Source organism: Scyliorhinus canicula, chromosome 3 (genome assembly GCF_902713615.1).
Source record: "Scyliorhinus canicula chromosome 3, sScyCan1.1, whole genome shotgun sequence".
Taxonomy (NCBI): domain Eukaryota; kingdom Metazoa; phylum Chordata; class Chondrichthyes; order Carcharhiniformes; family Scyliorhinidae; genus Scyliorhinus; species Scyliorhinus canicula.
In genome coordinates this window covers 98,925,817-98,950,868 of record NC_052148.1, presented here as the reverse complement: position 1 = coordinate 98,950,868, position 25,052 = coordinate 98,925,817, and the positions used below count along the sequence as shown (strand labels likewise).

Below are 25,052 nucleotides of genomic sequence, written 5' to 3'. Positions count from 1 at the left end.
GCTGTGTCCCTATGCCACATTAGAAGTGGATGCCCTTGGAGGATGTCCTCTGGAAGGCCTGGAGCCGGGGTGGCCCGGCCAACTTACTTGTTTAACTGGTGTCGCCATGCTATCCTATTCTGCCCGCTTCCCTTGAGATGTGCGGGTGTCAAATGGGGGGGATTCGGGAGAACTGGTGACTGCCGTCATCTTCTTGATTGAAGGCCCCATGTAGGGATCCAGCCTTTCCTCTTCCCTGACGGTCTATAGAGCCCTGTGGGTCTCCATGGGATAGAGGGGCAGCTGGAGTGAGTTACAGAGATCTGAGTCATCTGGATTTGCCAACCCTGGTGTGCCCCCCATTGTCTGTACCATGCTGTTGACCCCCTCGGCGATGCTCCTCAGTGTTGGTGCCATGCTCGGAAGTGACTCAGCATGCCCACCTGCACCTGGGACATGTCCCTCATCGGCTACGACGTGATGTTGAGGTACTCAGCCATGGTCGTCACAGACTGAGCAATGCCTTCAACACTGCCATTCAAGACGAGGACTTCATGCTTCAGGCTTTCCACTGCGGTCGCCACCCTAGTAGTGTTGGCCTCGGTGCCAAACATGGTTGGCAATACCCCCTGCGACTGAAGCCTTTGGGACTCCTCCACACGGCTGTGCAGTCGTTGGAATGTACCTTAGATCCCCTCTTGAATGTCACTATAAGACCATAAGATATAGCAACAAAATTCGGCCATTCGGCTCATAGGGTCTGCTCCACCATTCAATCATAGCTGATATGTTCCTCATCCCCGTTCTCCTGCCTTCTCCCGATCGTGTCCAGGGATAGGCAAGTTGATGGGGTTACAGGAAAGTGGGTCTCCTTTCAGAAGGTCAGTGCAGACATGGGTCGAATGGCCTCCATCTGCACTGTAGAGATTCTATGATCCTCCCATCTCTCCACGTCACAAATCACTTTACTCCATCTGGGCACTGATCAGAGAAATACTGCAAAACAAAACCTTTAAATTTGGGCCGAAAATGAGGCTGAAGCGGTGCTAAACTTGAATATTGCTCCTTCTGTCATTCCAATCCTGTGTTTTTAATGGATGAAGCATGTGACATATGCTGAGCAGCAAAACCAGTGGTTTTGAAGTTGGATATTCTTTTTTCACACACCACTATCCCTGATTCAAGCTGGAACTCTGGCTTCCCCTCTCAACAGTTCATTCTCAACAACTCTGACTCTGTTCCAGCTGATGCTAGGACACTCCAGCCCTATTCACTCTTAGCTGATAATGGCATTGTCCTTTCTGCCATTACCTCACCTCATCTCATCTCATACCATTTATTTCCCTCTCCTTCACTGCTACTCACTTCCCTGTTCCATTTCATCATCCCATTTTTTTACCTTTCTGTCTCTACAGCATTTTACCCCCTACCTTTCATGCCATTCAAAATCTGGTACCTCCTTCTTCTACCGTAATAAACTGGAACAGTTTTTAATTGCGTTGCTCTAAGTGTGAGCTTCCATTCTCAGTACTACGATCCCAGCCATTATGGTGGAAGGATCCATTCTACCTTTGGACCAGAATTCTGGTTGATCACCCTATTTAATGCCATTTTAGAACATTAAACTCTCAGGCCGTGTCTTGGCACAGTATTAAGTCTGTCAGTTTGTTGTAGCAAACTATCTCCTATTGAAAAAAATGTTCAAACTGGATTTCTTTTCATTTAAACAGTGTCCCAGTGATTGATGATTCTCTGAAGAACAGGGTTGACTGCCAGATGTCTATTGTAAAACTTCAACATCGTTGAAATAATCCTTTGATCTTGCTGTGTCATTTGCAGGTTACAGGATTCAGAGATTTTGTTGAATGGTTGTCACTAGATTGTCATTTGATACAAAATAATTTTTATGTGATGCAAAGTAAGGCAAAATGCTCCACTTGTTATGAATTAGCAACTTCAAAATAAGCTTCTTTTCATTCATTTCCTATTTTTTCTTTCTTACCTTCTCTCACATTTATTTTTTATAAATATTTTTATCAGAGATTTTCCATTTTACAGTAAATTTTACAACAAAACCTATATTACCCACAGCAGATGATACACAAAACCAACGTATCAAAAACCCCAACCCACTGTACCCGCCTCATCCACCAGGAGAAGAAAGTAAACCAAAAACAAATAAAACAAACTCCATACCCCCCCCCCCCCCCCCCCCCCCCCCCGGCAACTGATGGTGATTAATTCCTTAAAGTAGGTGATGAATGGCTGCCAACTCTGGTAGAAACCTTCAACCGACCCCCGAACAGTGTATTTGACTTCTCCAGATGCAAGAATTCCATTAGGTCACCCAAACATACCAAGGTACTGGGTGGAGTAGAAAACCTCCACCCCAGCAAAACCTGCCTCCAGGCAATCACCATGGCAAAGGCGAGGCTATCTGTCTTCACTCCCATCTACAGCCCTGGCGAGTCCCAGCCTCCAAAAATGGGCACCGGAGGACAAGGCTTCAAATCGATGTTCAGAATTGCTGACATATTCCTGAAGAAGGAGTCCCAAAAGCTTACCAGTTTGTGGCAAACCAGAACATCTGTAAGTTATTGGCCTGTGACCCAGAACACTGATCACACCTGTCCTTGAGCTCCGTAAATAAATCACTCATCCTAGTTTTGATCAGGTGCACCCTTTGAACCTCTTTAAGGTGGTTTAGAACTAACCGCGCACATGAAGACGTGAAGTCGACCGTACAAAGGGCTTCACTCCACACCTCAGTATAGGTCCCAACTCCCTCTCCCACTTCGCCTTCACTCCATCTGCTGAGTCTGAATCCCCAGACAAGATTCGCCCATAAATACCAGATGTACTGTACTACCCTCCTCCGAACCCACCAGCAAAAGGATCCTTTCCAACGGAGATTCTGCGGTGCCATGGGAAACGTTGGGAAAGCCACCTCTTCAAAATTCCTTATCTGGAGGTACTGGAACAAGTTCTCCCCCACAAGCTCAAACTTTGCCGACAATTCCTCCAAGCTGGCAAACCATCTCTCTACAAACAGGCCGGTATGACCCACACTCCATTGGCTCATTATTCTTCTTCAACAGAAGGGAAATAGAGGCATATGAGGTGCAGCAGGTATGGATCCCCAGGCAAAGAGACATTAAACATATCTACCAGCAATGGGACCAACTGATCAGCAACTTCTTATAGAATTCCACTGCAAACCCATCAGGCCCAGGAATGTCGGCCCAATGCCGATCAAAATCCCCTCAGATCCTAACGGGGCCTCCAACTTTTGCCGTCTCTCATTCGCCACCGGAATCTCCAATCCACCTAAAAATGGCGACATGTCCAATCCCTCCCCACCGAGGTCACCGACCTAAAAAGATTCTGATAAAAAGCTTCAAACACAGCATTAACTTTATGTGATGCGGAAATCAAGCTACCACACGAGTCACGAACCTGAATAATCTCCTGGGAGGCCGCCTGCTGTCTCAACCGATTAGCTAGCAGATGGCTGGCCTTCTCCCCATACTCATAAATGGCCCTCCTCGAATGCTGGTACTGCCTCACAACATTTCCTGTAGATAACAGATAAAACTACATCTGCAGCTTCTTCCTGCTTGCCAGGAGCACCGGCGTAGGACCACACAAGTACCTGCGGTCCATCTCCAAGATATCATCATTCACCTCTGCCGTTGCACCTTACCTCCCTCTCCATATGCACCTTATACGATATAATCATCTCCAACTTTTTGCGGACAGAGCCCAGCATCTGCTCAGTTGATTTACAGAGAGTATCAAACATCGCTCTCCATTGCCTCGCAAGATGCTTTTAAAATTGCTTTTCAAATTCAGTAGCCAGTACCCTAGTTAACATGCCCCTAGTAATTGTGGCGGATGCAACTGCCAGAGCTGCCGCCGCCATCTTCCCTGCTGAGGCTCAATGTGAACCTCCGAGTTGGTTGAAGAATTCCCACCCACAGACTTCTTAGTTGTAACCTTTTTTGACATACTCCCACACTAGGCATGCTCTACTTTCTTATGGGTAGAGTTTGTCCATCAGAAAACCCCGGGAACCAGGCAATAAGGGCCAAAAAACAAGTACGCTGGCGAGAGTTATCTAGTGCTGACCTCCTCCTACATGCCGCCACTGGAAGTCAGGCCTTTCTGTCAGATGTATTGAGTGTTTTCATGAGGAACTTCCTTGTTTTTGCCTTTTCTATGAATTGTGGTGCATTAAAGGTCTATCTTACTGGGTAAAGAATCCTGTGCAGAGGGCAGCATGGTGGCGCAGTGGGTTAGTCCTACTGCCTCATGGCGCCAAGGTCCCAGGTTCCATCCCGGCTCTAGGTCACTGTCTGTGTGATGTTTGCACATTCTCCCCGTGTTTGCATGGGTTTCGCCCCCACAACCCAAAAGATGGGCAGGCTAGGTGGATTGGCCAAGCTAAATTGTCCCTGGAAAAAATGAATTTGGTACTCTAAATTTGTAAAAAAAAAAAGAATCCTGTGCAGTTGCAACTTGTTTCATTGTGTTCACCACTTCACAGATTGCAGAACAGACACCCCTTCGCTGCGAGTGGAATTCACTTCCCAGTTCTCTTCAGCTTGCTAAATTTCCAAACGTAAAACAAGATTTTAGAGAGTTTAACGTGAAAAATAGACTTTCATAAGGAGAAGGTTAACAAATGGTACTTTAACCATAAGCAGATGTCATGTTTGTACAGAGAGCAGAACACAATTCTTCACACTGACACAGCTCCTGACGTAGATGGATTGACTTTAGCTCAGTGATACAATATTGAATATTTGACTTATTTTGAGCATACCCTGGAATTTATCTCTCAGGATGCATAATTGATGCTTGGTTTGCAACATAGTTTTCACGGAAGAGCATTTATTTTGGATGTTACTGATGCCTGGACTGAATAATCAAGTCTTGAATCAAAATTAGTTGTCCGTGTAACATAATTAAAGATTAATGGTTATTCAGATAGATTTTTTTCCCCTCTTTTGAACTTCATTTTGTTTTTCAATTTATTTTCATTTCATATTTGTCCTATTTTGCTTTATTTTTAGCCACAAGATAAACAAAAAATTCTGGTCACATTGTTCCTTCTTGAGCCTGAATCTCAATCCATTGGTTCACTCAACATTTATTTCTTCTCTCATAGCCCCGCTATAAAACTATGCCCTTCAAGCCTTTGATTAGGGAGAGACTTTTTAAAAACATCTCATTCATTAGCTTTAAACCCTTGTGATTACAATAAATGTAGAGTGTTGCAGCAAGATTGCAGTAACTGATAGAAATTGTGCCAGATGTGTGATCCCAAAGTACAGGTCAGTTTTTAATGTGAAATCCAAAGTTTTTAATCAATTCAATTTGTGTCAACTTGGTCGTCATTACCAATGCAACCTAAAGATAGGAACAAAAGTTTTTTGTGACACAGATTATATTAAATACATTGAATATTTCCTGGAACATGAAGACATAAGGGGCTGGATTCTCCATTTTACCGGCAGCCCAGGGGTTTCCCGATGGCGTGGGGCCGCCCCACAATGAGAAACCTCATTGACTAGCCGGCGTAAAGGAACATCCCGCCGGCGGGGTGAAACACAAATGTGACACGGCGGGACGGAGAATCCAGCCCAAGGAATCTCTTGCGAGCCTGGTGATGTATTGCAGTTGGTGCTCCCAAAAAGCAATGTGACGTGGCTGGTCGATGCCAGGAGATCCCACTTCCAGGATCTATGCCGCTCACCACCCCTTGGGTGATCCAACACATGCGAGATGTCGTGATGTGAATCCCGCCCATTGTGGGCAGGATCACTTTCTGGCAAATCTGCATATTAGAGACTCTAATATGTGTTCCCAAACTCTAACCAAGGCGTGGGATCTAACTCCCTCACCTTAGAGGCCTCGGGCGAGTGCCGTTCAGTGCTGGTCTGCACAAATGGGGACCAGATGGAACGGCAGTCTTGGGGGTCGTCCAGGGCATTGGAGACCCCCAGGTATTTGCCCTCTGAGAAAGGTGGCACTGTGGCACTGCTGGTCCCACCTGGGCACCCTGACAGTGCCAGCCTGACACCCTTTCAGTGTTACCTGAGTGCCAGCCTGGCACTGCCAAGGTGCCCAGGTGGCACTGACTCGGACACTGTCAGGGCGCCAAGCACACATTTTTCACACGGTGGGGATCGGGTTTGGGGGGGATGTCCTGTGCGGTTGTAGCGGGCCATTTTAAAATGATGTCCGGATCTCTCCCTGCACTGAGTTGTTCTGGTGAGCGGAGCTCTTCATTGCAGGGAACGGGACTAAGTGTGGCCTCAGCCGCGCATTCCCTGCTGAGGCCCCGATCTACCCAAATGGGCGTTAGATAGCGGGGTGTTTCTCAGCGCTCCACGCTAATCGTGCACGCCACGGGACTCTGTCCACATTTGGGTAGATCATACCCTCTACATCTAAATACAGTAGCATAGAGGTCTCCAATTCCTGAACCAAACAGCACTTGGGTGTGCCAACTCATCAAGAGGATGGAAGAGAGAAAATGAATGGGCAAGTCATTTCAAGTAACCTCAAACAATTCCTAGTGAGGCGTTGGCAAAGGCCCATGAGCAGGTGGTCTATCTCCTTTGTATAGTAGCTTAAAATTCGATAGAGTGAATAAATAACTTTAAAACAGAGAGAGAAAATGCAATACGGGTTCCACAGTGGTACAGCATGTTGGATTAATTGCCTATTAATTGCCTCCTGGATTTTCCCCACATGCTTAACTACCAGTTTCAGGCCAGTTGACAAGTGGAAGTCACAATGCGGTGTAGAGCGGGCTACAAAAGGCAGACAACATGGCCAATCTTTTGCACCTCCTAGATGTAATTCATTACTGAACACTTGGATTTACAGTTGTTATTTGGTCAGAAAAGCTATGCAGAATCCAGGAAATGAAATTGCAGACAAAGTAAAAGTACATCAGAAATACAATGCGCGCAATGTATGTTCTTTAAGCTGCTTTGACATTAAACAAATGTCAGCTCATTTTTTTTGTTGTGCCTGCACCGCACAGTATTTGAACAAGATTGCACTTGGTATTACTTTATCCTCTGCAGCACTTAATCCTGTCGTATTTTTTTCTGGTGTGAAAAAACACTATTAATCAAATAATAATCTCCTGTCAGTTTTTTGCTTTTCATGAGAAATGATCAGCAGCACCTATTCTGCATCTGCAGGTTCTGAGATTAGTTTGCCAAGTCAGTTGTCCTTCGTTAGTTATATTCAGCGTTGAATGATGTTAAGAGCAGGCAGTGTAGAATAAGAAAACATTATTAACTTGCACTTTCAGACATTTACTGTACCATGATCTCTATGAAACTTATTTAACACCTTGAACAAAAGTTTTGCAAATTCTTCCTCTAGCCATCCAAGTACTGAAGCAATACTTGAAAATATGTAACCATAAAATGTGTAACTAATCACAACTTAGACTTAGAACAGTACAGCACAGAACAGGCCCTTCGGCCCTCGATGTTGTGCCGAGCAATGATCACCCTACTTAAACCCACGTAACCCGTAACCCAACAATCCCCCCATTAACCTTACACTACGGGAAATTTAGCATGGCCAATCCACCTAACCCGCACATCTTTGGACTGTGGGAGGAAACCGGAGCACCCGGAGGAAACCCACGCACACACAGGGAGGACGTGCAGACTCCACACAGACAGTGACCCAGCCGGGAATCGAACCTGGGACCCTGGAGCTGTGAAGCATTGATGCTAACCACCATGCTACCGTGAGGCCCTTATATTGGGCTAAAATCTCTGTTAGAAGAAAGCAAGTCTAAAGGCAATCTGCCAACCTAAAGAGAATACCCTGGGCTGAATTTTACAGAATTCCGTGCCCCCCCTCCCCTTTCCTTGCAGCTAAAATGCAGGGAGGAAACCACCCATTATCCCAAAGGTTACCATGTAGCAAATTTAATACTGGAAAGCAACATTGATTGCTTCAAGGCAAGATTTTCACCCATGGGAGGACATCCATGCTTAGAGAGCTGCCAAGTCAATCCAATTGGTTGGCAGGTCTGTAGTCCCAGAGTACTACCAGGGAGTACCACTGCTGGGACCACAGATGGTCACCGATGCTGAGGATCCTGGACTGGTAGATAAGTCCAGGTTTGGGGCAGCGAGGGGATGAGTGGGAAATGGATGGAGTTTCAGCGGGCTGGGTTTGAAACCTGGGGAAGGGTTAAATGGGGGTGACATTGGGGGTTGTGCCCCCAATGGGCTGAGGAGACCCTCAAAAGAAGTGTCTACTCATTGCCCAGTACAAGCACATGCAACTGGAGCTGCCAAGCTTTCCACATGTCATGGGCCTCCCTTCATTGTGGGTAATATCCCACAGGGGCAACATAAGGCCCTTACGTGGCCACTAATTTGCCACTTATGGGCCTCAATTGACCCAAGGGTTAGCAGGTATGGCCTGCCCGCTGAATTTTTTGTGGCCCTGCCAACAAATCTGCTAGCAGGGAAGTATAAAATCCAGCTCTTGCCATCTGGCTCACCATTGGGATGTATTGAATCATGTGAATTTGTTCAGTGGACACAAACCAAATTTCAGTCTTATGGTAAAGTCGCCTTGACCCAGTTTACCGTAGGCTACTTTTCCCTTTGAGGGGGAGAGCTGTCTAATGTTGATTTAGCCTGTGGATCACCACATGAATTAGCTCACGAGGCTAGACAGCTGGTTCGTGATACAGAGCAAAGTCAGCAGCGTGGGTTCGATTCCCTTTCTGGTTGAGGTTAGAAGGTATTCATGAAGGACCGCCTTGTGACTTTGCCTGAGGTGTGGTGATAATAACATAATGTGTTATTTATTGCCAATCAACCTCTCTGGCAATGAATATTAACTACCACAAGTGTGGATCTCATTCCTTCAGGGTTTTTTTGTTATTGGAGATATGAACAAATTTTTAATTTTTCACATTTTTCCTTTTCTTTTTCCTTTTTTACCTCTTTCCCTCTTTTTCTTAATCTATTCTTCCCCTCTGTTTTCCTGAATTTCACCCATTGTAATTTATACTTTCTTCTTAGTACTTGCACAGTTAATTTAGCAATCCTTTAAACTGTTTGGTTAAAGAAATATATGAATACCTGTTCTGTTCACCCAGGTGCCTTATTTATCTCACTGTGCGGTTATCAGCGCACACTTTGAGTAACTTGCCAAAAAAATATAGAAATCTAAATTTGCAAATGGAGGTCTAACTAACAGTAAACACTTAGATCACTCTTAAAGCACATTGTGGCCTTATGTGGTTGCTTTCAGTGGAATGCTATTCTTGGCGCTAGCTGCTCTGGGACAATCATGTTTAGAAAATATATATCTTGTGTCAAAACTTGGTCAGCTCCTATATTAGAAATATAATCAGTCACCATTCTAAAGATATTAATAAGCACAACCCTAAGTTTTGTTTGTTGGGTAATGGTCCACATTTCGCCTATTCTCAAGAGAAAAAAAATCTCTACTGCTTTTTTCAGTCTTTCTTGATCATTACTTCCATCAGTATGTGAGTACGAGTCGATATGTGAGTACTGTCAACATCCTGGGGGTTACAATTGACCAGAAATTGAACTGGACTGACCATATAGATACTGTGGCTACCAGAGCAGGTCAAAGACTTGGGGCGGTATTCTCCGCTGAGGCCAAAAATCGCGGAGGCCGTCGTGAACTCGGCCGTGGTTCACAACGGCCTCGGGGCCCGCTCCCCGCATCTAATTCACCCCCACCCAGGGGGGCTAGGAGCGGGCCCCCGTCGTTCCCGGCCACAACCTTGGCCGCCAGAAATGACGCGCGAACGGTGCTTTTCATGATGTCATCCGCGCCTGCGCGGGTTACCACGCAGACGGCACGAACCCGCGCATGCGCGGTGCCGTCTTTCGCCACCGCCACCCGGCAAGACGTGGCGGCTTGATCTTGCCGGGCGGCGGAGGGGAAGAGTGTGTCCGTTTTGGACACTGGCCCGACGATCGGTGGGCACCGATCGCGGGCCTGTCCCCTCCGGAGCACAGTCGCGGTGCTCCCGTCCAAATCGGACCCCTAGATGCCCCAAACGGGCATCTGGCGGCCGTTTCATGAATGTAGCGACCAGGTGTGGTTGCTGCCATGGTGAAACGGGCGTGAAGGGCCGGCCGCTCGGCCCATCGGGCTCGGAGAATCTCCGTTCGCCGTGAAAAACGGCGAGCGCCGATTTTTCCGAGAGGGGGGAGAGAATAGTGTGGGCGCCAGGGGGGGCATAAAAAATGTCGGGAGGCCCTCCCGCGATTCTCCCAGGCCACGTGGGGAGCGGAGAATTCTGCCCTTGGAATTCTGTGGCGGGTGACTCACCTCCTAACTCCCCAAAGCCTGTCCACCATCTACAAGGCAAAAGTTAGGAGTGTAACGGAACATTCTCCACTTGCCTGGATGAGTGCAGCTCCATCAACACTCAAAAGGCTCCCCACCATCCAAGACAAAACAGTTCACTTGATTGCTCCCCCTTCCACAAACTCAATCCCTCAACCACCGATGAACAGGGGCAACAGTGTGTACCATCTACAAGATGCACTGCAGTAACTCACCAAGATTCCTTAAATAGCACCATCCAAACCCACAACCACCACAGGCAAAGGACAAGAGCAGCTGATACCTGAGAACACCACCACCTGGAGGTTCCCCTCCAAGTCAGTCAGCACCCTGATTTAGAAATATATCGTCATTCCTTCACTGTTGCTGGGCCAAAATCCTGAACCATCTCCCTAACAGCACATTGGCTGTACCTACACCTCAGGGACTTCAGCTGTTCAAGAAGGCAACTCACCACCACTTTTTCAAGGACAACTCGGGATGGGCAATAAATGCTGGCCACATCCATAAAAGATTTTTTTTTTTAAATTCCAGCGATTCTGCTATGCCTTTTCAAAGAGGCTGGGCATTTTTCAGAATTGTTCCTATTGGAACTATCTCAAAGAAAGTAATTGCAAAAACGCGAACTGAATACAGCAGCAAACATATTTTCTCAGTTTGGGAAGAAATTATTTTAAGAAATGTGTGCTTTGTTGTTTTCTTGAGGGTCTGCAGCAATTCAAGAAGGCTGCTGACGATCACCTTCCAAGGACAACTAGGGATGAGCCAGGGATGCCCACACCCCACAAATACATACAGAAAAAAACAAATTTGGTACAGATTGATTCATAGGTAGAATTAATAAAACAGTCTTTGAGCATTGAACGCATGTCCTGTTAAACAATAGTTCTTCTATTCGTTCCTCATTCATATTTTTTTCCTTTCAGTTTTGATGTGGACAATGGCGCATCATCAGGACGGAGTCCCTTAGATCCAATGACGAGTCCTGGCTCAGGACTCATTCTACAGGCCAACTTTGTACACAGTCAGCGGCGGGAGTCTTTCCTGTACCGATCTGACAGTGACTATGACCTCTCTCCAAAATCCATGTCAAGGAACTCCTCCATTGCAAGTGACATGTAAGTAAAATTAATATCTTCATTTATTGGCTGAGCACAATGATAACATAAACACTCTACATGTCTCAGAATAACCAAAATGTGTTTGCATTTTATTGTCTTTGAAATTACCTGTACTGCATTGAGTCTTTTTAGGGTGAAAACTGTAAACTCAATGGTCGGCACATTATGGCTTGTTGTTTGAGTGACTACTTTTGCCTGTAATTCACATCTCCACTATTTCAGCAGGAGCATGTCAGTTACTTTAAATTAACACTGGCTTTGTATTGTTTAAGTGAATGAACAAAACTGAGGCAAATTAATGTCAATGTCGGCAAATGTGAGATATCCATTTTACTCCTAAAAGAATAGCTAAGAGTACTTTCTAAATGGTGAAAATCCAAACACAGTGAAAGTCCTAAGAAATATGTGTATTCCAGAAATATAAAACATCATGGACAGGTACGGTAAATAATCAAATGGCTTGTGTGGGAGGCCACATTGCCATTTTTTCCCACTTAAAGGGCCAATGCCCTTTTGGGAAAATGCATGTAAAGATCCCTCTACTTAGGGCATCCTGGGGGGGGGGGGGGGGGGGGGGGGGTTCCTGAGTTAGTGGCCGTGTGCAGGTCCCTGTGGGGGTTCCCTTTGGTTAGGGGGTCTCTGGGAGGAGTCCCTTTGGTTAGGGGGTCCCTAGGTGGGAGGGGGCAGGTAGATAGTTTCTCCTGTTTAGGCGATCTCTGGTGGGGGGTCTGCTAAAGGAGGGGTGGGCACGTTGTGAATTGTGGGGGGGAGAGGGTGTCCCTCAGATGGACTTTGGGAGAAACCCTAAGGAGTTACCCTGTGGGAACACCGCAAGGTCCACCACGTCAGTTTCACGTTTGGTGATATTTTTACTAATCCCCACCCACGTGATACCCAGCCCAGAGGACCGAAGAATCATGGCGACCTGGAAACTCTGGTGCCTGGCCCACTAGGTGGGTCCTAGTGACCCATTTGCATCCATTAGCAACCTCCCGCTGGCGTGCCAATGCAAACCCCAATCCCGCTGCCAGAGCATAGTGGTCGGTTCAGCGCTTGGTGTGAACCTTGATTTCGGTCAGACTCCCGATTCTCCGTCCGATCGTGATTCGCAATCGCAGGGCGGAGAATCCAGTCCCCCGTCACTCTGAACAAATATGCAAAAATTCCACACATCCTGGCCGGGATTCTTCTCCGGCGTGCTTCTCCGTTATGCCGGCACCCGGTGGGTTTCCCGACGGTGTGGGGCTGCCCTACAATGGAAACCCCATTGACCGGCCGGCGTAACGGAGAATGCTGCCGACCAGTCGGGGCAAAAATGTGGCGGGGCGGAGATTCCTGCCCGATGTATGACTGCCAGGCTCTGCTTGAATTCGCAGGAATGGCAACTTTTTGAGTTACACCCATAATTTTCCCTGTGTGGCTACCAACAAGAAATAACTGTGGCGAGTAACTCATCTCCTGACTCCCCAACTTGTCCACCATCTACAAGGCACAAGTCAGGTGTTTGGTGGAATACTCTCCATTTGCTTGGATGAATGCCGATCCAACAACACTCTAGAAGCGTAACATCATCCTGGACAAAGCAACCCCCGCTTGATTGCTGCCACTTCCCTTCACCACCAATGTACAGTGGCAATAGTGTGTACCATCTACAAGATGCACTGCAACAACTCACCAAGGCTCCTGAGACAGCACCGTTCAAATTCACGACTGCTGCCATCTTAAGGACTGAGGCAGAAGACACGTGAGAACACTACGACCTGGAAGTTCCCCTCCAAGCCACACATCATCCTGACTTTGAAATGCGTCTCTGCTCCTTCACTGTTGCTGGGTCAAATTCCTGGAACGCCCTCCCAAACAGCACTGTGGGTGTGCCTACAGCACAGACACCCACATTCACAAGGGCTGTTGGGGATAGGCAATAATGCTCGTCAAGCCATAGCCCAAGAATGAATTTCAACATTTTTTTACCCCCTACACCTTATTTTGTGCAATAATCTTTGATGTGGGCCCCTTGTCAAATGCCTTCTGAAATCTAAGTAGAGCACATCCACAGATTCCCCTTAATCCACATTGCTTGATACTTCCTCAAGGAGCTGCAATAAATTTTTCAAATATGGTTTCCCTCACACAAAACTATTTTGATACTGCCTGATTGCATTGAGATTTCTGTACTAAGGCTCGAATTTTCTGACCCCCTCACCATGACAGGTTTTGCCATGGTAGAGGTGGCTTGCCATTGGTCCTGCCAAAGTAAATGACAATTTGCATGGTTCACCCACCCTGCCGCCAAGGAACCCACCAACAGGAAGGACCGGGAGATCCTGCCCTCAGAGTTAATTGACAGGGAAAGATCACACAAACTAGGGTTGTATTCCTGAAATCGAACACGAGAAGGGGTGCTTTGATTGCAGTTTTCGAGATATGAATGCTCACAGATGGGATAGATATTTACAATATTTACAACTTTGCAGCACAAATAGCAATTGATGCAAGTTAAATTATTAAATGTAAATCTGAGATTGCTAGATTTTTGTTAGCCAAGTATATTAAGGGATACTATAGCTGAACATATTGTTCATACACTACGACCCAAGATATAATTTTTAAGGGCTAATCCATTTCATCCAATTGTTGCTCTTAACACAGTTCATCCAAATATAGTAAATATAAGGGCACTCTTTTATGGAATAATTTTTTTAATGAACTGGTTTGGAACTCAAGCCAGAGTAACCAAACTGCAATACTCCAGAGATTAAATGAACTTTTATTTATAATATGTAATATAAATAATAGCAGTAATACATTTATTGAAACATCATAAAAGCTTTTGTTTAATATGAATTTCCAAGGAAATGTCAACATTCAGAAACCAAATTACATTTAACGCAAGCCTAGAATGGTGGCCCTCAGATTGATGCTTAAAATTCCATATGATGTTCCTCTGTTTGCATTTTTAACACAGCCTACTTAAATGGATAACAGCTCCACTAAATACGATACGAAGGAATGTGCAACAAAAGCACTAAGTATTCATCTGCAGTCACATTTTTTAAGCTGCAGCAAAACAATGAAGCAACAATTTCCTTGTTTGCTTCAAAATAATTCATTGTACACAATATTGAGTGATTGTATATATGAATAAACCCATCACTCATGTTTCCTCTTGTTTTTTTTCCTTCTGGCTGTCTGCCTATGCATGTGGAGGAAAAAAAATGAGAAAATCAATCACAAATTGAAAAATTCCACATTGGGACCAGCATTGATGTTTTGAAAAATGTCAAAATATGTACATTTATTTTTGCATTTAAGTTCAGCATAACTCACGTGCATATTAGGACAAAGTGTATAGTAATAGGATAATTAGTAAAATGAAAGTAAAACTTTGAAGAGGTTAATATCATTTGGTGTGATTAAGGCCTCACTCTGTGCAGCTCAACCTATCATATTGATCTTAAAAGAAACATAGGCCAGGAGTTTTGTTTCCCATTACCATTGGGCGGATTCAGTGATGGGAGCGGAAAATAGCGCAAGAAGGCAAAAGTTACGTTTTGCGTCGATGTGAATGCTTGCCACGAGTGTCTCCATACCCCATCAGCGGCGGGCCGCGTTTCCCAATGTTCAATGTCAGAAACCTCATCTAAATATATTTGCATCTCGTTATCAGGCCCATACGCCAGGGTGATGCCAGAATGGCATGATCATGACTGGCATCAAAATAAATGCACCTGGCAAACACCTCTCCAAGGATAGCTTAGAGCTGAGCGCAATGCTCATGGAGTGGTTCCATGTATTAAGGGGGTTGACTTTGTGGGGGGGGGGGGGGGGGGTGGCGTCAGTCTCTGTCTTGATGGAGACCAAGGTAACACTGGAACAAATCTGTGATAACACTGGAAGCGTACAAGGAACCTATTTGGGGGAGATTACAGGGTACCGTGGGTAAGAGGAGGAGGACTCAATGGTACCAGGGGCCTAGTCGGGGAGACATACGAATTAGAAGCAGGAGTAGGCCTTTTTTTCTACCGCCAGCCTGTCCGCTATTCAATAAGATCACAGCTGACCCGATTGTAGCTTCAACCCCACATTTCTGACTACCCCGATAACCTTTCACCCCCCCCCTTGTTAATTAATAATCTATCGAGTTCTGCCTTAAAAATATTAAAAGACTCTGCTATCAATGCTTTTGAGGAAGAGAGTTTCAGAGACTCACAACCCTCTGTCTTAAATGAGCAACCCCTGATTTTTTAAAAGTGACCCCTAGTTCTAGACTCACCAAGAAGAGGAAACATCCTGTCCGCAACCACCCTGTCAATACCCATCAGGATCTTAAAAATTTTGATCAAGTCACCTCTTACTCTTCTAAATGCAAGTGGATACATGCCTAACCTCCCCAACCTTTCCTCATAAGACAACCTGCCCATTCCTGGTATTAGCCTAGTGAACCTTCTCTGAACTGCTCCTAACACATTTACACCTTTTCTTAAATAAGGAGACCAATACTGTACACAATACTCCAAATATGGTCTCACAAATGCCTTGTAACGTAGAAGCATAATCTCACTACTTTTTGTACTCAATTCCCCTTGCAATAAATGACAACATTCTATTAGCTTTCCTAATTACTTGCTGTATCTGTATACCATCCTTTTGTGATTCAAGTGCTAAGACACCCATGTTGTGTTCTATGCCTCTCCTGATCATGAAGACATGTATAGAACTCCTCACAAGACCCGACCCAGAGGTTGAAGAGGCCCAAACCCAAAGTGCGGCCCCGACCTCGATTTCAACTCAACCCGGACCTTGGAACGCTCAACCCGGCCTTGGAACTGGTGCCAGCCCCCGGACTGCCCGATCCAGCCGCTGAAGCACCCAACCCAGCCCCCGACCACGAGACCTGGCTCAACATGACCCAGAAAGGCCCGCCCAGGACCTCGACCTGGAGAGGCCTGCCCAGTGACCCGACTTACTGAAGGATGGAGGAAAGAAGAATCCACGTGGAGGCCCGACCAGGCCTACACCAAAGCCCCACTCGAGCGCCCGACCAGACCAACAAGGATGGAGCATAACACGGGACCCGGCCCAACCTGACTCAGGAAGCCCCTGCCTGTGATCCAAGACCCCCGATATTGCGGAGACCCCCCGCAGGGCCCGAACACGCCGCAAGGTATTCCCTTACTCGCAGAATGCCAGGGCCCTGCCAGGCGCAACTCGAAAACGAAACCAGCATCATAGCCCCTGCCAGACGCAACCACCTACCTTCAGCAAGGTCAGACTTGTCTCATCAGATCCCGGGCCCATCCAGATGCAACCACCGACAGAGGAATTGAGGGAAACGTGTCAGTCTGCATGTGAGACTAAAGCAATTCCTTGCCCCAACATACTCCTGGCAAACGTCCAAGCAATCAAAAACAAGCTGGATCAACTTAATGCTAGATTTACCTCTCAGAGGGAAGTAAGAAACTGCTGTGTGCTCTGATTCACAGAGACATGGCTCACCCCCGCCTCCCTGAATTGTGCCATACAACCTGAAGGCTTCTCAATTCATCAGGCGGACTGCACCACGTTATCAGTCAAAGCGAAGGGTGGAGGGGTTTGCCTCCTCATAAACTCCACCTGGTGCACGGATGTGGCGACCCGGACCTAGAATACCTGACCGTGAAGTGCCGCCTGTACTACCCTACCTTCCACGTGAGTTCACTTCAGCCATTATCACAGCGGTCTACATCCCACCCCAGGCAAAACTGAAGAAGGTGCTGGACGAACTGTACACAGTTAGAAACAGTAATGAAACAGAACACCTGGAGGCCATGTTCATCGTGGCTGGTGGCTTCAACAAGGCCAACCTCGAGAATCTACAGCCGAAATTCCACCAGCATATCTCCTGTCCCACTAGCGGTGGCAACATTCTCAACCACTGCTACACAAAAGTCAAGGGCATCTGCCGTTCCACCCCCCGACCGCACTTTGGAAAATCAGTCCACAAGACGGTGCTCCGTCTCCCGGCATTATAACAGGAAGTTAAGCGGGAGAATCCAGCTCAGAAGGTCGTGCAGGACTGGTCCATATTTAAGAACTCAGTGACTAACCTAAACGAGTATGCCACCACCGTCACAGACTTCATCAGCAAATGTGTGGATGACTGCGTAACAAAGAAAGTAGTACGTGCGTTTTCCAACCAGAAACCATGGCTTAATCATGAGGTTGACCCCCAACTGAAGGCCAGGTCTGAGGGGTTCAAGTCAGGCGACCCTGACCTACACAAGAAATCCAGGTACGACCTCCGCAAAGCCATCCAGGATGCCAAGAGATAATATCAGTCAAAGCTAGATTCACAGATAAGCATTACAGACTCTCATTGGTTATGGCAAGACCTAAACAACATAATGGACTATAAAGCAAAAACGAGCAGAATCTCAAGCAGCAGCGTACCCCTTCCCAATGAACTCAATGCATTCTATGCTCGGTTCGAGCAGGAAACCATCAAACCACTGTTGACTGCCCCGGCAGCTCCGGACACACCCATACCCACCATCACACCTTCAGATCGACCTTCCTGAAAGTGAACCCTCAGAAGGTGACGGGGTCCCTGGTCGTGCACTCAGATTCTGTGCGGACCAGCTGGCAGGTGTGTTCGCGGACACGTTCAACCTCTCCCTACTCCGTTCCGAGGTCCCCACCTACTTCAAGATGACCACCATCACAGCTGTGCCAAAGAAGAATCAGGCAACGTGCCTCAATGACTACTGTCCGGTGACCCTGACATCGATTGTAATGAAATGATTCGAGAGGTTGGTCATGAGGCTCATCAACTCCATACTCCCTGAATGCCTAGATCTACTGTCATTCGCATACCGCCACAACCAATCCACAGCAGACACCATCTCTCTGGCCCTACACTCATCGCTGGAGCATCTCGACAACAAGGACTTCGACATCAGACTCCCATTTATTGACTATAGCTCCACCTTCAACACCATAATCCCAGCCAAACTCATATCAAAGCTCCAAAACCTAGGCTCCTCCCTCTGCAACTGGATCCTCGACTTTCTGACCCACAGACCACAATCAGTAAGAATAAACAACAACACCTCCTCCACGATAGTCCTCAATACCGGTGCCCCACAAGGCTGCGTACTTAGCCCCCTACAATACTCCCTACACACTCGACTGTGTGGTAAAGTTTGGCTCCAACTCCATCTACAAGTTTGCTGACGACACAACCATAGTGGGTCGGATCTCTAACAATGACAAGTCAGAATGAAGGAGGGAGATAAAGAACCTAGTGGAGTGGTGTAACAACAACAATCTCTCCCTCAGTCATCAGCAAAACTAAAGCGCAAGTCATTGACTTCAGGAAGCAAAGTACTGTACACACCCCTGTCTGCATCAATGGGGCCGAGGTGGAGATGGTCGACAGCTTCAAATTCCTCGGTGTGCACATCACCAACAATCTATCCTGGTCCATCCACTTCGATGCTACGACCAAGAAAGCACAACAGCGCCTATACCTCCTCAGGAAACTAAGGAAATTTGGCATGTCCGCATTGACTCTTACCAACTTTTACAGGTGCATCATCGAAAGCATCCTAACTGGCTGCATCACAGCCTGGTATGGCAACTGATCAGCCCAAGACCACAAGAAACTTCCCAGTCCATCACACGAACCTGCCTCCCATCCATTGACTCTATCTACACCTCCCGCTGCCTGGGGAAAGGGGGCAGCATAAACAAAGACCCCTCCCACCTGGCTTACTCATTCTTCCAACTTCTTTCATCGGACAGGAAATATAGAAGTCTGAGAACACAAACAAACAGATTCAAAAACAGCTTCTTCCCCGCTGTTACCAGACTCCTAAACGACCCTCTTATGGACTGATCTGATCAATACTGCACTCCTGTATGCTTCACCCAATACCGATGTCTATGTATTTACATTGTTTACCTGTGTTGCCTTATTATGTATTTTCTTTTCATGTACTAAATGATGTGTTGAGCTGCGCGCAGAAAAATATTTTTCATTGTACCTTGTACACGTGACAGTAAACAAACAAATCCAAACAAAAACAAAGAACATGTGTGTTTTGCTATAACAGATATTTATTATTAGACAGATAACCAACAAACCTTTGTACAGACAATTATATCTCAATTACATCAGAGCTATGGTGAGATGTGACTGTCATGTTGCCTGTCCTGCTACAAACTTCCTGCGTCTCGTCAGTCATCTGATGTATATCTGTCTCTATGTGTATCTGGCTCCGCCTACTGGCAGGAGGTCATAACTGTCACTACATGTACCGATGATCAGTTTTATACATTTATAATAATAATCTTTTGTACAACTATGTACAGATATGCATACGTGCATATCACCACAACCCAGATCCCTCTGCACCTCAGAACTCTGCAACTTCCCACCATTTAGATAATAAATTTATCTTTTATTCTTACTGCCAAAATAGACAATTTTGGCACAGTGGGCGGGAATCTCCGTCCAGTGACTCCAGGACCGGGAAGCATGATCAGACAGAGAATCGCGCGTTAGCTGAAAACCGAGGCCGGCACCAGGCGCCCGATGGAATGCCATGCTCCGTAACTCAATGGTGGCGTGAATGCTTTCCACGCCGTACACTGGCATGGTCATGTAAATTGCACAGTAAATGCGATTGGCATATCATTAACGGGCCCCACCCGGCAATTTCCAGGCCCTCTGGCTCTGCAGAAGGAATTACTTACGGCGCGGTTCACTTGTGGTATTTAAAATTGGGAAAGAGGCGGCGTGGCTGCTGAGAGAAAGAGGGGGGGTACAAAATAGTGTGCTGACAGTTGTGCCGATGGCCAGGGACTTCTGCCAGGGCTGGGAAGAGTAGCGGGGGACAGCCAGGAGGTAGGCCGTGGGTCGGGGTGGAAAGGCACAGACCACCATTGCTACAGCCTGCAAGGTAGCCATGTGATTGCGCACGCTGCAGACTGCAAACTGTGGGTAGCATGGTAGCATAGTGGTTAGCACAATTGCTTCACAGCTCTAGGGTCCCAGGTTCAATTCCCAGCTTGGGTCACTGTCTGTGCAGAGTCTGCACATTCTCCCCGTGTGTACGTGGGTTTCCTCCGGGTCCTCCGGTTTCCTCCCACAGTTCAAAGATGTGTAGGTTAGGTGGATTGGCCATGCTAAAAATTGCCCTTAGTGTCCAAAATTTCCCTTAGTATTGGGTGGGGTTACTGGGATATGGGGTTAGGGTGGAGATGTGGGCCTGGGTAAGGTGCACTTTCCAAGAGCCGGTGCAGACACGTTGGGCCGAATGGCCTCTTTCTGTGATGTCTCCCTCCCTTTTTGAATAAAAGACTTACATGTGCCATCTTCCAGTCGAATTGAACCTTACCAGAATCGAGAGAATTTTGGAGAATTTAAACCAATGCATCGTCTAATTAGCCACTTCTATCAAGACCTCCGGGTGAAGTCCATTCGGACCAGAGGATTTGTCAGTCCACAGAACCGATAATTTGCCCAATACCACTTTACCGATGTTTGTAATTTTCCTGAGTTCTTCCCTCCCTTCCATTACCTGATTTACAGCTATATCTGGGACGTTACTTGTGTCTTTGGCAGTGAAAAGTTAAATGCAAAATGCCACTTTAGTCATTCCAGAATAGCATCGGAATTCTATGATTCTAAGTCAGCATTGGTCCTTCAGAGTTGCATCTGGGGAATTGGTAATGGAAAGTAGGGCTGTGCCGGATGAACAAAACTGGTATTTTCCATCTGGAGGTCTTGAAAGAAGTGGCCAATGAGATGGTTGATACATTGGTTTCAATTTTTCAGTATTATACATTCAGTTTGAGTGTAACTAAAAACTTTGAAGGCAGTGTGTAATATTCTCCACCTTGCAACTTCAGTAGCGGAGTTACCAATGGGGCAGAGGATCACGAATAAAAAGGCGATCTGACCAGCACGGTGGCACAGTGGTTAGCACTGCTGTCAAAAGCGCTGCGGACCCGGGTTTGACCCCGTCCTCGGGTGACTGTCTGTATGGAGTTTATACATTTTCCCGTGTCTGCGTGGGTTTAACCCCCACAACCCTAAGATGTGCAAGTTAGGTAGATTGGCCACGCTAAATTGTCCCTTAATTGAAAAAAAAAGAAAACGCTGATCCATTTCCAATGTTCAGGCACTCCGCTGGCTTGCAGGATCAAGGTTCACGCCTAGCACCAGCGCCCATTTGCATCCACTTAGCAGGCCGTGCACCATATTCTCCGGGCCCACGTGATTCTCTCGTCCTCTGTGCCGGGAATTATGTGGGCAAGAATGACTGCTGGTCTTGACAAACATGACCCGGACATGGTGGACCACGCTGTGAGCGAAAGGGGTAACTCTTTCATAGAGTTTCCCCCAAAGTCCACCTGAGGGCCAGCCTAGCCCCCTCCCCACAATATAAGACCTGCCCACCCCACCCCCACAAGAGGCCCCGAAATAAGGAGACTCCCCCATAAACCTCCTGAAGAAGTAACCCCCCAGAGATCCCTTAAATAAAGACACCCGTCACAGAGACCCCCTAAATAAGGAAACCCCTTCACAGACCCCACCAAAAGAGAGACCTCTGTCAGCAAGCTTCCCCCCAGAAGTGAAACCCCTGTCTAGAAGTAGAGAGCAGTCCAGTCAGAGGCAGTGAAAAATTACTGCTTTAACACTCACCTGTGCAATACACCTGCTGGTTCAGACACAGGAAGCTGCACCTCTCAATCCCTGGAAAGAGAAAACCACTCAGCTGTGTTTAAACCCCTCAGATCTTTGATCTGCAAGTTATTAATTCATATCTCTTTGATATTGATTTTACTAGGTTGTGATTGACAGCTGTCACACACCTAGCCGGCTGCATTTTTCTGGGGGGCTTTCTGATCGGGGCCTATTTTCTGGGCGGTCTGTAGTGGGGAGGGCACGGTCTCCTTATTTAGGGGGTCTCTGGGGGGGTCTTTTTATTTAGGGTGTTTCTGGAATGGGGGTCACATAATGGGGGGAGGGGGGGCCCAGACAATCCGAGGGTAGGGGCTGAATTGAGCTGTGGGGGGGGGGGGGGTTGCCCAGCTGTGGGACCTCGCTACCCACACTCCCACTCAAAATGCCAGCCCGATAGCGGATTCCCAAGCAATCCTCGCCATGCATAAATTTGCATGGTGAAGCAGCGCAAAGCAGGAACTGTTCAGCTCCAGCCGGAGATCAAAAGGAGAATTCACCCAGTATTAAACTTAAAGAAAAGGCATGGGTGGGATTCTACATTGACTGACGCCGGAATCGGGAACGTACTTGGGCGGAGAATAGGTTCCGACGACAAAATCGAGGCGGGCGCTGTTGTCACGCCTAATCACAATTCTCCGTCGCCTTGACAGCGGCATCAATGTGTTCCAGAATGTACATACAGTAAACACCATTGGCAAATCATTAGTGAGCTCGACCCAGTATTCTCTGGGGCCTCTGCTATTCTCCGCCTCCAATGGGCCGAAACCTGACAGTGGGGTTCACTTCTGCTTTTAAAAATCGGGAAACTGGCACCTTGCTGATGAGGAGTCGAGAGGAGGTAGGATTCGGAGAGGTAGGATTCAGAGAGGTAGGACCGTGAAGCAGTTCAGGCTGAGGTGAGATGTTATAAAGCAGGAAGTGACTTGTGGAAGTGGTGAACGGTAGGACAGAGTATTAAAGAAGATAGACGTACTATGATAAACATGTGGAATTTTAATCTACATATAGATTAGAAGAATCAGACGGGCAAAGGTAGCCTAGATGAGGAGTTCATGGAATGTTTTCGGGATAATTTCTTCGAACAGCACGTTCTAGAGCCAACCAGAGAGCAGGCTGTACTCGGCCTGATATTGTGCCATGAGATCGAATTAATTAATAATCTCACAGTGAAGGTAGCCCAAGGTAGCAGCGATCATGATATGTTTCAATTATACATTTAGTTTGAGAGAAAGAAGAGGCTAGTGAAAAGCTGAAGTTGCCTTCTGCTGCCATGCCATGGGCTTCTTGGACAGGCCTTACAGAGAGGGGAGCAGTAGGTGTGTGGACAGTCGTCACGGACTGGCAGTTCTACTCCAATCTGGAGAGGAGACTGCATATAGAGGTGGAATGTTGACAAAGGCAAGGCTAATGGACAGACATGTCAGTGACCCTTACCCCACTGCAGCTGCGACTGTTCAGCTCGAATTCAATTGATGTGCCTGGAATCTATCTACTCACATAATTATGCCCACTCAAGCACTATTCGTGTGTGTGCGCCACTGATTTCTGCACAGCCATTAAACATTTGCGTACTGACTTCCAAAATCACTGATGTCCATGGTGTGCCTGTACCATTGGCTGACTGGGAAAACAAATACATTCCCAGACAGTTCACAATGACACACTGCCCCAAGGAGAGAGCCCCTAACACTTGGCTGTGTGCTGAGGTACATAGTGCTTGTGGGGCGGTGAATCAGAGATTGTCCCACCAGTGATATGATGTGGAACCCGTGGATTAAAATCTTTGGCACTAAGCAGCATTCTAAATAGCGAGAAAAGCCGTTCTTGCCATCAGTGGGATGAACACCGTATTTCCTGCTTGCCATCAGCCTTTGCCGATTTCCAGGAAAATCTCACCGAGAGCCTATTTACGTCATTCACTAAGACTTTTGATTTGTCTCGCATGTCATCAATAAATTACATTGATAAAAACCCTAATTGGGCAGCACGTTAGCACAGTGGTCAGCACAGTTGCTTCATAGCTCCAGGGTCCCAGGTTCGATTCCTGGCTTGGGTTGCTGCCTGTGTGGAGTTTGCACTTTCTCCCCGTGTTAGCATGGGCTTCCTCCGGGTGCTCAGGTTTCCTCCCACAGTCCAAAGATGTGCGGATTAGGTGGATTGGCCATTCTAAATTGCCCTTAGTGTCCAAAATGGTTCGGTGGGGTTACTGGGTTACAGGGATAGGGTGGAGATGTGGACTTAAGTGGGCAGCAGACTCAATGGGTCGAATGGCCTCCTTCTGCACTGTAAATTCTATAATTCTATGATTCTATGAATTGTTAATTCGATCCTTGCATATTAACCTCAGAGCTGATTTTCGGATCAGCTCCAAATCACTTATTTGCTCAATTAAGATACTAAAACTGACAAATATGCAGAGTGCATACTTTATTCTATAAAACAAGAAATCTTCCTTGCAAAAATTTATTATTTCAAATAACTCAAATAACGTAATTCAAGCTAATCTATCTCTACATGTATATACCCTAAATTGCAGTCCTCATGCTTGAATGGAGATATGCAATTTAAAAAAAAACAAATTAAGAGTACCCAATTATTTTTACCAAATAAGAGGCAATTTAGCATGGGGTAGGTCACGTTTCGCCTCATGACCCAAAAACGTGGGGTGAAGTGCTATGCCCACCCCACCACGTCAATCGAGGCCTGCGTCTGTGCTCTAGCTAAATTTGTTGGCCCTTCGGCCATAGTTGCAGCCTCGAAGGTGTATGGCAAAACTGTCTTCTTTTTGCGAACCACGCGGCGGTCCACCTCGCCCTGGAAAAAGGACTCAT

At 46.7% G+C, this 25,052-nt stretch overlaps 1 protein-coding gene across 12 annotated transcripts in view; it reads left to right on the top strand.

Moving 5' to 3' along the window:
* pde4d (phosphodiesterase 4D, cAMP-specific) overlaps nt 1-25,052 on the top strand; it is a 1,491,178-nt gene that overhangs the window by 1,218,097 nt on the left and 248,029 nt on the right. For all 12 annotated transcript variants that reach the window (XM_038790967.1, XM_038790972.1, XM_038790969.1 and 9 more), the window contains one exon: nt 11,295-11,486. In XM_038790967.1, coding sequence (XP_038646895.1) covers nt 11,295-11,486 — 192 coding nt within the window. The remainder of the gene's footprint in view (nt 1-11,294; nt 11,487-25,052) is intronic.